Below are 15,873 nucleotides of genomic sequence, written 5' to 3'. Positions count from 1 at the left end.
GGCTGCGGTGGTCCAGCCACGGGCGGCGCCGGTTGTAGCTCCGACCACGGCGAACTCTACCCCTGGCTGCGCGGCGCTACAAATCCAAATCCAGCGCAGCCGGCCACAGCCCCAGCTCTGTGATGTGGGAGCCGCGGCACAGTACTGCACGGCGACCCGGAAAGGCATTGCCCGCTCCCCGCCTCTCTGACCAGGTAGGGGACTAAGAATTAAAGTTCCCCCCCACCACATAAAATCCCTCCAAACTAACTGACTAACATTTAAGCAATGATTTACAATGATTCCCCGGTCACCGGGGAGGAGGCAGCCGCTGCAGACTTTCCAAGCCGCCAGCGCTACCTACCTAATCTACGCTAAAAATCTTCCATTCCGAAACCCGAAAATGTCCGATATCCGAAATGTGTCTGGTCCCAAGGCTTTCGGATAAAAGGTTGTGCACCTGTACTGCTGAAAAACAATGATTTTATCTTGACAGGCAACAGCCAGACTGAGAATATTCGCACAGAATGGACACAGTAGGATCGTTGTGATCTGCACAATTTCAATTACATTTCGGTAGCCATTTGAATGCAGTGCACCCTCACAGTCAGGTGAAATATACATCCAACAAACTGTGTATTTCCCCTACCTCACTTAAAAAAACATTATAGAAAGTCGTCCTGATCACAATCAACTGTTGGTAACAACCTCAGCACTTGGTGTTCAGCTGTCAACATCTGTTTAACAAAAGATCTAAACCGGTTGACCATTCTGAGGTAGTACGTAGCTGGGGGAAATCACGTACTAACCCAACCAGCCCCATTGTCAATCATCAATTGCTGAACTCTTCTGTTCCGACTGGTGCCATGTCTTTCACATTCATTGGCTGTTTACTTTGACCATTGGTTGTCGCGAGAAACACGACACAGCCTCAATGAGAAGAACTCCAGTCATCTGGATTGTTCCAGTAGTTCAATGGTGCTTGTCCAAAACACGTTAGGGAGATATGGAAGATTAAGGTAATTTTATTTCTTCTTCTTCTTCTCCCTTTGAGCCATCTTCTGTGCAACTTCCTCTGCTGCTGGAGCTCCAAGCTTCTTTTTCTTGGCTGCTTTCACTTTTTCTTTTAAAACCTGTATGTCAACTTTGGTTTCTACAGCTGAAACAGAGGGGGTTTTTTCACAATGTAAATACCATAGATTAAATATAACAACAATTTAATTTTTTTATAACCAATCTAAGAAGAAAACATTTACAAGTCTGTTGCACTCTTTGTCTACCCTGTGACATATTGAGAGAGAATTTAGGAAAGCCATGGCCGAATGATTGAGCATTGTGTACAGATATTTGTTTCTTTGTGCGTGATGTTATTATCTATTATCTGCAAATCAAACAGCGCTAATGTACGGGTCTGAGTAATGTAATTTAGGCAGTTTTGATCAAATCGCAACTCCCCGACTAAGCTGTTTAAGGAACTCAAATCTGGGCTAGTTCGCACATACACTTGTTTGTTCAGCAGTATATAAACCCGCGCTGTCAATGCGCGTAAGGAACTGTCTCCCGGGGCAGTTCCTCCGTGATATCAAGTAATAAAGTCTCGCTCGACATAAGACCGAGTCCTCGATTTATTTTTTCTGACACATATCCTCATACACCCATCTTTTCCCTTTTGCATTAATATAATTTTTATATATTAACCGGTGGTGCAGCGGTAGAGTTGCTGTTTTACAGAGTTTGTACATTCTCCCCGTTTCTCTGGGTGCTCCGGTTTCCTCCCACTCCAGACGTGCAGGTTTAGAGGTTAATTAGCTTCGATAAAAATTGCAGATTGGCTCTAGTGTGTACGGATAGTGCTTGTGTATGGCGTGATCGCTGGTCGGCGCCGACTCAGTGGGGCGAAGGATCTGTTTCCATGCTGTGTCTCTAAACTAAACCACTCAGTTTTATTATTAATTTTTGATCAGGCATTTTGTCATGTGTGAATATTTACTAAATTCAATCCAATTTTTGGACTTAAGTCTAGCAGAAATATTTTCTATCTGTCCTTGGTTCCCCTTCAATCAATCATGTTATAACAAAATTCCAGAGAACACAAACCTGGTTTCTGCATTATTTCCATGTAATTTAGTCCTTTAACCCCAAGCATTTTTCAAAGTCCTGATAACTATAATTTCAACTACTTAATACCAACCCCCACACTGAACTAAAAAAACACAAGCACTTGGTAAGAATCCTTAGAACAGGTTTTATGTAGTGGAAATTTACTTGTTTGTAAAAACAAAATTATTTTACCTTTCTTTGCTTTAACCATGGGTTTCTCTTTAGGAGGAATAAAAGCTTTATTTCTTTCTTCCTTTCGTCTAGCTGTTGCCTCTGCTCCTTTCGCCTGGTGATACAGATACAAAATGTTAGGCAATTATTATAAAGATTCATTGGGAATAATAGACTTCCAATCCCTTTGGTCAAACGGAGACAAATGATCAATAAATAAGCAAATAGATTATTTAGCTTTCATTTCTTCCCTCCCCTCCCCTCCCCACCCCACTCCTCCCCACCCCACCCCACCCCTCCCCACCCCACCCCACCTCATCAAATGTGTAGCAATTAAACATTAAACACTGACCTTTGTTTCATGGAGTTTTATCTTCCTCTTGTCTTTCTCCTTGAGAAAGTATTCACCAGTTGCCAGCTCCTGATCCACCTAGATAAATAACAACAGCAATATAGGTTGGTGGTAGTCAGCAGACAGGGGATCAATATTTTCCTTTAATTTATCAATCCCAAACCCTTCAATGTTAACATAAGCCTTTAACCATCTCTATAAAGCAATAACTTGCGTTTGCGTACAATTTTTAACACAGAGAAACATACCAGACATTGGAGCAGCGGTAGATTTGCTGCCTCACAGCGCCAGAGACCTGGGTCTGATCCTGACTACGGGTGCTGTCTGTACGGAGTTTGTACGGTCTTGTGAACGCGTGGGTTTTCTCCGGGTGCTCTGGTTTCCTCCCACATTCCAGGTAGGGGTTTGAAGGTTAATTAGCTTCTGTGAATTGTCCCTCGTGTGGGATAGAACTTGTGTGTGTATGATCGATGGTCAGCGTGGACTCGGTGGGCTGAAGGACCCGTTTCTACATTGTTTCTCTGAACTAAAACTAAACTAAAATGATTGATGGTCGGCGTCAACTCGTTGCATGGGTGGAAATGCCGAGGGGGGGGGGGGGTGTGGGTGGGGGGACATGGCCCCCACCCCCCCATGTTTTGAGAGGTGGGGGACAGATGATCGAGGGCGCCAATTGGACAAGGGAGACGTCGGTCAGTAGGCAATGGGGGGACGGGACATGATGATTCAGCGCGATGATTGGAGGAGGGAGGTGTCAGTCAGAGGCGGAAGTAGGGGGCTGGGACTGAGGATAGATCACGGTGATTGGAGGAGGGAGACGTCCTGGTGGAGCAAAGATCATAGAACGGAGCTTGAATTGGCCCGTTTGCGTGGCCTTTCATCGCCTGGCACGGCTTAAAATCGGCCGCGGGATCTTCCATCGCCCCACGGTCAAATTGCTGCGTTGAGTCGATCGAGGCTCCTGATGTTGAAGGTACCTGCCGGGCGATGAAAGGCCCCGCGAACGGGCCAATTGGAGCCCGACGATTCGAGGCGAACGAAGCTGCTGTTGCTGGAGTTCGGAGTCGGTCACCAACCAGGTCAGCTCCCGATGTTACCGTCCACAGGGCCTACGGCTGAAGCCTCCAAAGTCTCGCACGCGGCGCTAAAAAATTGTGTCCCCATCCCCATGGTTTGATACCGATTTCCGCCCCTGACTCGGTGGGCCGCAGGGTTTGTCTCCGTGCTGTTTTTCTATCTTTCAACAGATCGATCAAGCCACGCCAGAGTAAACCACTGCCTATGGCACAAAGATTTACTCTATCATGTCTACTGCTGGTTCTAAAGGAAATCTCAGCATCTGGGATTGAATGTTAGAAAGTGGCCACAAGGGTCTTCACTCATCTGTGGGTACTTGCAAAGTAGCTGTGTTTATGGATCTCAGTCATGCAGCAGAGATACAAAGCAAGTATCCTACCATGACTAGATTGCCAGATTAGGAGCAAAGAGTACCCACCTTGCTTTCTGGTTGTGGTGGAGGGAAAGGTGTGTACTCCTTCTTAATCCTCCTCTTCTTGGGTACTTTACGTTTGCTTAGATTCTTGGATTTGAACGTAGGCAGAAAGCGCTCCCAGTTTTGTATTCTTAGCTCCTCGTCTTTTGCTAATTCCCGTTTAATCATCAACGTCTTCGAAAAGATCAAAGTTTAGCCCACATAAGTATCATACATATGAGTCATGCACAATTCTTAAACATTTAGAGACACTTAGCATTAGAATGAATCAAACATAGGGAACAAATATGTTGCTTTAAGTTCTGTTAGGAACAGTGAAAGGTCTGGATAGAGTGAATGTGGAGAGGATGTTTCCACTATTGAGATTCTGGGACTTAGAAAGGAGGAGGAATTTCTTTAGTCAGAGGGTGGTGAATCTGTGGAATTCATTGTCACAGTCGGCTGTGGAGGCCGTCAATTGATTTTTTAAGGTGCAGATTGCTAGATTCTTGATTAGTAAGGGTGTCCAGGGTTATGAGGTGAAGGCGGGAGAATGGGGTTGAGAGGGAAAGATAGATCAGCATGACTGAATGGGCCGAATGGTCTAATTCTGTTCCTAGAACCTATGAACTTATGTATTTCCACACATGTTGCAGTTGCAGCTTAAACATTTCCTCCCTCTCTTTTGTGCATTTTTGATTCATTACACAAAGTTAATTCTGAGTGAAATACTGAAATAAAAAAGTTTCAGATCTTTTATATGGGTGAGTGAAATTAAAGCAAATTGGCATAAGGAGTTTAAAATGGAGACAGCCCTTAACTGGGAGTCAGTGTGAGTTTCTAAACATAGGGGTATTGGTATGTTATTGTCACATGTACTGGGATACAGCAAAAACCTTTGACAGATTGTTGATTAGTAAGGATGTCATGGGTAATAGAGAGAAGGCAGGTGAATGGGGTTGAGAGGGAAAGATAGATCAGCCATGATTGAATGGTGTAGTAGACTCGATAGGCCGAATGGCCCAATTCTGTTCATAGGACTTATGAACATTGTATGCTATCTGGTTAAATCAAACAATAGTATACATGCGTACAAACAAGCCATACACAAGTACAAAAGGTAGTGCAAAGAGAAAAATACTGGTGTAAATACTAGTGTGCAGTATATAGTGTTACAACATTATAATTACAGAGTATTAAAATCACCGCTTTAAATGTTTCATTGACACCATACAGCACCCCTTACGGAAGAAAATGACACGATTGGCAAATACTCATCTCATCTCAGTACTCGTTGGCAACTCCTCTGGCCAGTAGTACTGACACATCCTGCCAACATGTTTCTTATTTGTTTCTTAAATTAATCATACCTTGATATTGTAGATCGGGTGAATATTCTTCATGGTATCAATGACTACTTTTCTAGCCTGGAAAAGTTAAGAGAACAATTAAATATTATTGCCCGGGAACTTGTCTAAAGGAGAAGAGCCCCAACCCGAAGCTCCTGCATTTTCAATAAATTGAAAGTGATTCACAAGTTTTCTGCTGGTAGTTTACATAACAGAAGCTTAGAATTGTTCCAACACATAACCAGTAAAATAAACCCCAAAGGATATATATTTCATGAGATGGACAATAGGTGCAGGAATAGGCTATTCGGCCCTTCGAGCAAGCACTGCCATTCACTGCGATCATAGAAACATAGAAAGTAGGTGCGAGAGTAGACCACCAGGTCCGTCGAGCCCGCACCGCCATTCGCTCATGGCTGAACACTAAACAGACACACTTACCCACAAACAGTAGACACAAGACACAGAACACAAGACACTACCCTCCCCTTTATACCGCTATCACCCCTCTCCACCCCAAGAACCGCGTGATCTCCTGGGGGAGGCAAAAAAACGGATAAAAACCCAGGTCCAATTCGGGAAAAAAATCCGGGAAATTCCTCTCCGACCCCAATCCAGGCGATCGACACTTGTCCAGGAGATCACTCAGGTCTTACTATACTAACCATACCTAGGTCCATATCCCTGCCCTCTCCCCGTAGCCCCTTATCCCCTTGGCAGCTAAAAAACCATCTATTTTAGACTTAAATATATTTAACGTTTCTGCTTCCACTGCTCCCTGGGGCAGTGAATTCCATAAATTAACCACCCTCTGGGTGAAGAAGTTCTTCCTCATCTCAGTTTTAAAAGAGCCCCCCCTTATTGTGCAACTATGTCCCCTAGTTCTAGTTTCCCCGATCATTGGGAACATCCTCGGTGCATCCACCCGATCAAGGCCCCTCACGATCTTATATGTTTCAATGAGATCGCCTCTCATTCTTCTAAACTCCAAAGAGTAGAGTTCCAGCCTATTTAACCTTTCCTCATATGTCAATCCCCTCATTGCAGGAATTAATCTTGTAAACCTTCGCTGCACTGCCTCCAGGGCTAGTACATCCTTTCTTAAGTATGGACCCCAGAACTGTACACAGTATTCCAAATGTGGTCTCACTAATACTGTGTACAGCTGCAGCAAGACCTCCGTGTTTTTATACTCAATCCCCCTAGCAATAAAGGCCAAAACTCCATTGGCCTTCCTGATTGCTTGCTGCACCTGCATACTAACTTTTAGTGATTCATGTACTACTACCCCTAGATCCCTTTGCGTTGCATTACAACGCAGCTCCTCCTCATTTAGAAAATAACTTGCCCTATCATTTTTTTTCCCAAAGTGAAAGATCATGGCTGATCATCTAAATTAGTATCCTGTTCCTGGCTTCTCCCCATATCCCTCGACTCTGCTATCTTTAAGAGCTCTATCTATCTCTCTCTTGAAAGGCTCCACTGCATTCTGAGGCAGAGAATATCACAGATTCACAACTCTCTGTGAAAATGTTTTTCCTCATCTCCGTTCTAAATGGCTAAAGGGCCTGTCCCACTTAGGCGACTTTTTCGGCCAGAGAGTTGTGAATTTGTGGAATTCTCTGCCACAGAAGGCAGTGGTCTCGTCTCCTTCAGCAGCACCTTGGTCTCCCTTCCTGAGCTCAGACACCCATTTCTCCTCACCTCACCTACGATAACATCTCCTCACCTGCACCTCGTCTAAAATCCCCTTGCCTCACTAAACCCCTCGCCTCGATGATGCCGCAATACCAAACTTCCCCTCACACCTAAACTTTGCCTAAACCGTACCTCATTAAACCTCACCTAAACCTCCCACCTCACGATGAAACTGCATCGCCGCTTCTCACCCGCTCCCGCTATTTCTAGCCCTGCCCCGGCCGTTGGCGGCTCCAACCAGGGGGGCGGGGCCGAGCACGGAGAGCGACGCAGGCACACTGCCCGAGAGAGCAGGTGGCAGGTGAGAGACGCACTCTCGCTGACGTCGAGCCCGAGCCCCGCTCCCCCGCCCGTAGCCCCTCCCCGCAGGAGCGGGAGAGAGGCGGTGATTTGTCGAAGCAGGGATTATTTGTGAGGTGGAGTTCGGTCGTGAGGTGGGAGGTTTAGTCGAGACGAGGTTTAGTGAGTTGAGGTTTAAGTGTGAGGTGAAGTTTAGTCGAGGCGAGGTCTCATAGTTGAGGTGAGGTTTAGTCGAATCGAGGTGTTTAGTCGAAGCGAAAAATCTGAATAATTTCTAGGAAAACAAAAATAATCGGAATTCCGATTTAAATCGGAAGAATATCATGCCTGAAACATACAGTGGATTTTTTTTGCATCCAGTTCAGTATTGCCGTACCTAACCACAATCCCCGATTAGCAAAGTGTACAGAAATAGTCCACTGCATGCAAGAGTTGCCAGGTTTTGGCGCCATTCCAAAGTCCAGTCCGGTCCGCGCGCTTGGTCTTCTGGAGAGACACGATCCAGGCGAGTTCCAGGCATCTGCAGGACCTCCAGCCATCACCGGATCGGCCAGCGAACCATCGTCCCTCTCCTCACCTGGCCACCTTCAGCCTTTATGCCCTGGGGATGCCTTGCGCAGACGGAAAGCGAGATCCTGGTTCACCCATCCAACCAACCCTTGTTCTCGTGTCCACCGTCGCCCTCTGTCCCTCCTCTCTGGTCTTCGGGGGACAAACAGTGGCCGGTCTTGACAGCTCCCTCTACAGGCTACTCTACAGGCTGGTCTTATATAGTTTGCGGATGACACGAAGCTGGGGGGCAGTGTTAGCTGTGAGGAGGATGCTAGGAGGCTGCAAGGTGACTTGGATAGGTTGGGTGAGTGGGCAAATGCATGGCAGATGCAGTATAATGTGGATAAATGTGAGATTATCCACTTTGGTGGCAAAAACAGGAAAGTAGACTAATATATCTGAATGGTGGCCGATTAGGAAAAGGGGAGATGCAACGAGACCTGGGTGTCATGGTACACCAGTCATTGAAAGTAGGAATGCAGGTGCAGCAGGCAGTGAAGAAAGCAAATGGTATGTTAGCATTCATAGCAAAAGGATTTGAGTATAAGAGCAAAAAGGTTCTGCAGTTGTACAGGGTCTTGGTGAGACCACACCTGGAGTATTGCGTACAGTTTTGGTCTCCTAATCTGAGGAAAGACATTGTTGCCATAGAGGGAGTACAGAGAAGGTTCACCAGACTGATTCCAGGGATGGCAGGACTTTCATATGAAGAAAGACTGGATAGACTCGGCTTGTACACGCTAGAATTCAGAAGATTGAGGGGGGATCTTATAGAAACTTACACAATTCTTAAGGGGTTGGACAGGCTAGATGCAGGAAGATTATTCCCGATGTTGGGGAAGTCCAGAACTAGGGGTCACAGTTTAAGGATAAGAGGGAAGTCTTTTAGGACCGAGATGAGAAAATCATTTTTTACACAGAGAGTGGTGAATCTGTGGAATTCTCTTCCACAGAATAGTTGAGTCCAGTTCATTGGCTATATTTAAGAGGGAGTTAGATGTGGCCCTTGTGGCTAAAGGGATCATGGGGTATGGAGAGAAGGCAGGGATGGGATACCGAGTTGGATGTTCAGCCATGATCATATCGAATGGTGGCGCAGGCTCGAAGGGCCGAATGGCCTACTCCTGCACCTATTTTCTATGTTTCTATATATAAATACATTTATATATGCTTTAGTCTGCACACTGAGCAAGTCCACCGATCATAGGTTATAGGAGCAGAATTAGGCCATTCGGCCCATCAAATCTACTCTGCCATTCAGTCTTGGGTGATCGATCTATCCCTCTCAACCACATTCCCCTGCCTTCTCCCCGTAGCCTCTGACACCCGTACTAATCAAAAATCTGTTAATCTCCATCTTAAAAATATCCATTGACTTGCCCTCCACAGCCATCTGTGGTAATGAATTCCACAGATTCACCACCCGCTGACAAAAGAAATTCCTCCTTATCTCCTTTCTAACAGTATGTCCTTTTATTCTGAAGCTATGGCCTCTGGTCCTAGACTATCCCACTAGTGGAAACATCCTCTTCACGTCCACTCCATCCAGGCCTTTCACTATTCAGTAAGGTCATAGAACGAGTGCCCCAAACCTGACGTACTCACCTCTTTCAGTCCAGAGTACGGGCCCAGTGCAGACACGGTATTCCCTTGCACCATTATATAGCAATTTGTCAACAGCTCCAAGGCCTGCAAATAGAAGATAAAACAGAAAGAACATCAGTGACATCCACATACCCTCCTGACCCACTGAAAATCAGGCAGTACATCATCGCTTTACACTGTGAAATTTCTTATTCTGACATCAAAATGCAGTTAAAAGGGCACAAAGCGCTGGAGAACGTGGATAGGAATTGCAGATGCTGGTTTACAAAAAAGACACAATGTGCTGGAGTAACAGTGCTTGAGATAAGTGAGTAAAGTGCTTGATCAGTACGGGTGTCAGGGTTTATGGGGAGAAGGCAGGAGAATGGGGTTGAGAGGGAAAGATAGATCAACCGTGATTGAATGGCGGAGAAGACTTGATGGGCTGAATGGCCTGATTCTGCTCCGAAAACCTACAAACTTATGAACATGGATAAGTGATGTTTCAGATGTGGACTCCGCCACTTTGTGCCATTTTTTGTAAATCAGCATCTGCAATTTCTTGCGTCTCCAAACTGCAGTCTGAAGAAGGATCCCGTCCCGAAACGTCACCTATCCATGTTCTCCAGAGATGGTGCCTGACCCGCTGAGTTACTCCAGCACTTTGTGTCATCATAGTTGCTTTCACAGAAAGATTTACAATTCCGCACAAGGTGACTGCATTCTTTAACGACTAGCAGCACATTACTTTAAGTGTTGATCCCTTTGGTCCGATAAGCCTCATTCTCCTCTTCACTAATCGTTCACGGTTCCTAACCAGTGACCCGATCTTGATAATGTCACATGCCACGTCATCTTGGAAGATGCGAACTGCCTAGAATAGGAAGCAAGAGAAGTTATAATCTGACACTGGTCACCACATTTAACCTCCTAAGTGAATTCTAAACCAAACACGCAGAGGTCATTTCACAAGTCTGTCTTGACCATTTCATGCAAAAATTGCCGAGTTTAGTTTAGTTTATTGTTACGTGTACTGAGGTACAATGAAAAGCTTTCAGACAATAATCAAGATGATACACGATTACAATCAAGCCGCCCACCGTGTGCAGATAGAGGATAAAGGATATAATGTTTAGTTCACCATAAAGTCCGATTAAAGATAGTCCCAGGGTCTCCAGTGAGGTAGATGGGAGGTCAGGACTGCTCTCTAGGTGATAGGATGGTTTAGTTGCCCAATAACAGTTTTTTCAGGAAGAAGAAACTGTCCCTGAAATATGGAGCGTGTGTTTTCACACGTCAGTACTTCTTGCAATGGAGGTAGTGACAGTCAGGAGTGTTGAGGGGCAGAACAAGTCTTTCTTCCAATATTTCCCCCAGAGCCCAATCATTTGAAAAATTAACTGCAGTTTTATCTCATAGTCATAAGAGTTACACAGCACAGAAACAGGTCCTATGGGCTAACTCATCCTTGCCGACCAAGGTGCCTAACAATGCGAGTCCTGTTTGCCTGTTTGGCCCGTGTCACACTAAAACATTACTATTGACGAGTCGTCCTACCAGTTCCACTGTTCACATCCCTGTATCCCTCCACTGCCACCTCTTCCCCAGCCATCAATGGGCCATTATGGGCTCAGACCTTCCTTGGTCATCTGTTGCCAGCCCTGCTTTGTACATGTTTTTCCTACCTCCAGTTCCTTTCCCTCTACTTTCAGTCTGACAAGTGGCGACCTGAAACGTCAGCCATCATTTTTTTTCCAGAGATGCTGCCTGGCCCGCTGAGGTACTCCAGCACTTTGTGTCTATCTTCTAAACATTGTAATTATTCCGACCTCTACCACTTCCTCTGACAGCTCAAACCATAAACCCAACAACCTGTATGTGTAAAAGTTGCCCCTCAGATTTACTTCGTCTTTCTCCTCTCACCGTAAATCTATGCTCTCTAGTTTTAAACCAACCTATCCTTACAACTATCCCCCGTATCCATGCCCCTCACATTTTAAATGCCTCTACAAGGGCACCCCTCAGCCTTCTACACTGCAGAAAGAAAAATCCAGCCTCTCCTTATAACCTTCCAGTCCCAGTAACCATTTTCCTGAAACCTTTCCAGCTTACCATCACAACGTTAAACAAACATTTGGACGGATACACGGACAGTCAAGTGAGTTTATTGTCACGTGTCCCTGATCGGACAATGAAATTCTTGCTTTGCTTCAGCACACAGAACATAGTAGGCATTTACTACAAAACAGATCAGTGTGTCCATATACCATAATATAAATAGGATTATTTATAGAACAGGGTATGGGGCAGATGCAGGCAGGTGGGATTGTTGGTCGGTGTGGGTAAATTGGGCCGAAGACCTTGTTTCCACACTGCATGATTCTATGACATCCTTCTTACAGCTGGGTGATCAGAACTGTGCACAAAATTCTACGCACCAACATTTTTCGATTTAGGGGCGCAGCGATAGAGTTGCCACCTTACAGCAGAGACCCGGATTCGATCCTGGGGTTTTTCCGGGTGCTCCGGTTTCCACCCACACTCCAAAGACATGCAGGTTTGTAGGTTAATTGGATTCTGTAAATTGTCCTCAGTGTGTAGGATAGTGCTAGTGTACGGGGTGTTCGCTGGTCGGTGTGGACTAGGTGGGCCGAAGGGCATGTCTCCAGGCTGTATCTCTAACGACTAAACAATATGTGATTTCACTGGAGATTTCTTTCGCTATTTTGCTACTCACTTGCTCAAACGGAACGCTCCTTGCTAAAAGCTTTATGAAGTCTCGCGCCTTCACAATGGAATACGGATCAAATGTCTTCCTTGAGGTAGACACAGTGACGCTGCCTTCTATCAAATCTAACGTTCCTGTAATGTGCTAAATTAAAGAGATATTATAAGCATAGCTTATTTCAGCAAATTTAAAACATTAGAACTCAGAGAAGACACCACAAAAAAATCAAATATTTTAAACAACTCAATCGCAAATGATAATTTTTATAAAACCTCAAATGCTGGAAATATGAAATAAAAACAAGATGCTGGAAATAACCAGTAGACACAATAAACTGCAGATGGTGGTTTACAGATAAAAGACACAAAGTGCTGGAGTAACTCAGCATGTCAGGCAGTATCTCTGGAGAACATGGATTGGTGACGTTTCAGGTAGGCACCTATCTTCAGTCCCGACCCAAAACGTCACATGACCATGTATAGGAAGGAACCACTGATGGAGGAAATATCTCAATTGGGAGTTAGAGGAAATATCTGGCTGGCTTAGTTTAATTTAGAGATGCAGCAAGGAAACAGGCCCTTCGGCCCACCGAGTCAGTGCCAACCAGCGATCCCCGCATATTAACCCTATCTTACACACACACTAGGGACAAATTTATACTTATACCACGCCAATTAACCCACAAACCTGGACGTCTTTGGAATGTGGGAGGAAACTGCAGATCTCGGAGAAAGCCCACGCAGTCACAGAGAGAACGTACAAACTCTGTACAGATAGCACCTGTAGTCAGGATCGAACCCGAAGCGCTGTAAGGCAGCAAATCTACCGCTGTGCCACCGTGCCGCCCATTTTCAGGTTCAGGAGTTTTCTGGGGAAAGTTAGGCTGGAGCAATTGACTTTGTAATCCTGATGTTCTCTGGTGCTCAGAGGTGCATCTGAATGGCAGAGGTCAGGGTTTAACGGAGATCAGTCATCTTGAAAAGACTGCAACCTCCGAGTCAATGCTCCAATCGACTGTGGTAACATTCTCCCCATCATCTTTCCACTGCTGATGTTCTCCCGGATCATTATAACATCACTGTGCAGAAGCTGCATTCTCGTTTTACAGATCTTTGATATCGGCAGATTTCTAAACCTAATTCCTTATTGACCAAATGGTGCCAGCACAACAACCTGGCTCTCAACACCAGCAAAACCAAGGAACTGATTGAGGACTTTGGAAGGGGCAATATAGGGACCCACAATCCCGTTTATATCAACGGGATGATGGTGGAAAGGGTCAAGAACTTCAAATTCCTAGGCGTGCACATTTCCGAAGATCTTTCCTGGTCCCAGCACATCTGGGACACATGACAATAAAACTCTCTTGACTTGACATGATTTCTCTAACTTCAAGTAATTATTGATTTCTCTAACTTCAAGTAACCTTTGAGTCCCCTTTCTCTCTGTCTCTCATCCTACTAGTTTCACTGTCATCCTGCTGAGTTTCACAGTCTGAGTTTTTACTAGTCATCACCTTCCCCACAGCCAACAATGGACCATTGTGGGCTCCGCCTTTCCTTGATCAATGTTGCTTTTTGTATATTTTTCATTCATTTGTTCTATGTACCTTCTGTATTTCTCGTTTACCTTTCCCCTGACTCTCAGTCCGAAGATGGGTCTCGACCAGAAACATCACAGATTTATTTTCTCCATAGATGCTGCTTGACCCGCTGAATTACTCCAGCATTTTGTGTCTACCTTCAGTGTAAACGTGCATCTGCAGTGCCTTCCTGCACCTTCCTTCCTTCCACAACCCCTATCCCTCACATCATCATAGTCAAAATTCATCGGAAAATCACTGTTAGGTGCTCTGGAATATTTTAACGCTTAAATCGCCATTGTAGCATTTATTGATGATCAAAGTTTCTTACGTAATCACTCAGCGCATTCTGCACCAAAGGCCAGCATTCCTTCAGATATGCCTCCCTGTACTTGGGGAAGAGCGTTGCAAAGCTGCTCTCTTCCAGAAGACCATGGACATTGTCCTCTTTGGTAAACGGTGCTTCCTTCCACCCCTCTGGTACAGTCAACAGCTCACTTTCGTCCACTGTAGAAAAATCCTCAAAATTAACATCTGCCCCATTCACAACGTAAACATCTGCATTCCTGCAACCTGTACAGACATCCAAAATCATTAGAACGCGTTTCCATGTACATAAATACAATGTGCAACATGGTGCTTGGACATGGACGTATTAAAATAAAAGAGAGGGGATGGTTTGAGGGTGGGGGAATAGGGCAGAAGGGAAGGGGGAGAGGGGCAGTGGTGAGAAGAGGCAGAGAGAATGAGCAAACAGACGGGGAAGGGAGTGAAGGGGAAGGGGGTGACAAGGCAGAGGGTGAAGGAGCAGAAGGGAGAGGGATGGGTCATGGGGTGCAGGGCGCAAGGGGGGAGGGGAGAGAAGGGGAAGAAGAGAGGGGGGGAGAGAAGGGGAAGAAGAGGGGGGGAGAAAGAGGGGGAGAGAGGGAGAGGAGAAGAGAGGGGAGAAGAGAGGGGGAAGAAGAGAGGGGGGAGAGAAGGGGAAGAAGAGAAGGGGAAGAGAGGGGGGGGGAGAAAGGGGGAGAGAAGGAGAGGAGAAGAGAGAGGGGGGGGGAGAGAGAGGGAGAGGGGGGAAGAGAGGGGTGGGGGGGGGGGAGAGAGATATGGAGGGCGGCCTGCCACAGATCCGGGGCTCCCCTCCACCCCCTGCAGCAGACAGTGGGAGATACCGGTCCCCGCAGCCCCGGGCCGGCCATTACCCTCGTCTTTCCTCCGCTTCTTCCCGCCTGTGGCCGCCGCCGCCGCCATGCCGTTGCAGCGCCCGACCGTCTCCCACGGCCACTTCCGCCGGTGCAGCGGCGAAAAGCCTCCCCCCCCCCGCCGGGGCTGAGCGCTCAGGCACATGGTCACAGTCACAGTATAGAGCTCCTCTAGTATCTTTGGTCACATCCGCCCCCCTCAACCTCAACACCCACACAGCCTCACACAGCTCGCTGCATGGCCATGGCCCAAAACATTGCCTGCCCATTCCCCTCCACTGATGCTGTAGAGCAAAGATCCTATAGCATATCTTTGCTGTAGAAGGAGAGTGTGAGTGTGCACACACACAGAGTTTAGTTTTTTATTGTCACATGTACAAAGGTACAGAGAAAAGCTTTTATGTTGCATGGTATCCAGTCAGAGGAAAGACTATACATGATTACAATCCATTTGTCCAGGGGAATAACATTTAGTGCAAGATAAAGTTAGATTAAAAATAGTCCGAGAGTCCCCAAATTCCAATGGGGTAGATGGGAGGTCAGGACCGCTCTCTAGTAGGTGATAGAATGGTTCAGTTGTCTGATAAGAGCTGGAAAGAAACTGTCCCTGAATCTGGAGGTGTGCATTTTCATACTTCCTTACATCTTGCCTGATGGGAGAGGAGATTAAGGTGAGACTGGTCCTTGACTATGCTAGCGGTCTTGCCGAGGCAGCGTGACGTGTAAAGGGGGTCCATGGAGGGGAAATAGGTTTGTGTGATGGCTGTGTCCACAATTCCTTTGATCTTGGATGGAGTGGTTCCTAAAC

At 46.1% G+C, this 15,873-nt stretch overlaps 1 protein-coding gene across 2 annotated transcripts; it reads right to left on the bottom strand.

Annotated features, from left to right (window-relative positions):
* Positions 1–445: 445 nt before the first annotated feature.
* Positions 446–15,168, bottom strand: krr1 (KRR1 small subunit processome component homolog). 2 transcript variants are annotated; one of them, XM_033037997.1, is made up of 10 exons: positions 15,066–15,168; positions 14,198–14,373; positions 12,294–12,428; positions 10,305–10,430; positions 9,578–9,661; positions 5,444–5,500; positions 4,098–4,268; positions 2,603–2,680; positions 2,272–2,365; positions 446–1,138 (listed from the first exon to the last, which is right to left on the bottom strand). In XM_033037997.1, exons 1-10 carry the CDS (start codon positions 15,112–15,114, stop codon positions 1,005–1,007), a joined length of 1,104 nt encoding a protein of 367 aa, XP_032893888.1. In that variant the 5' UTR covers positions 15,115–15,168; the 3' UTR covers positions 446–1,004. The 2 variants fall into 2 exon arrangements, with proteins under 2 accessions (XP_032893888.1, XP_032893889.1); XM_033037998.1 differs by lacking the exon at positions 12,294–12,428.
* Positions 15,169–15,873: the final 705 nt, after the last annotated feature.

The sequence above is a fragment of the Amblyraja radiata genome, chromosome 19, assembly GCF_010909765.2.
Source record: "Amblyraja radiata isolate CabotCenter1 chromosome 19, sAmbRad1.1.pri, whole genome shotgun sequence".
NCBI classification, from domain to species: Eukaryota; Metazoa; Chordata; class Chondrichthyes; order Rajiformes; family Rajidae; genus Amblyraja; species Amblyraja radiata.
The sequence above is the reverse complement of the archived record's forward strand: the minus strand, read 5'-3'. Positions and strand labels throughout refer to the sequence as shown.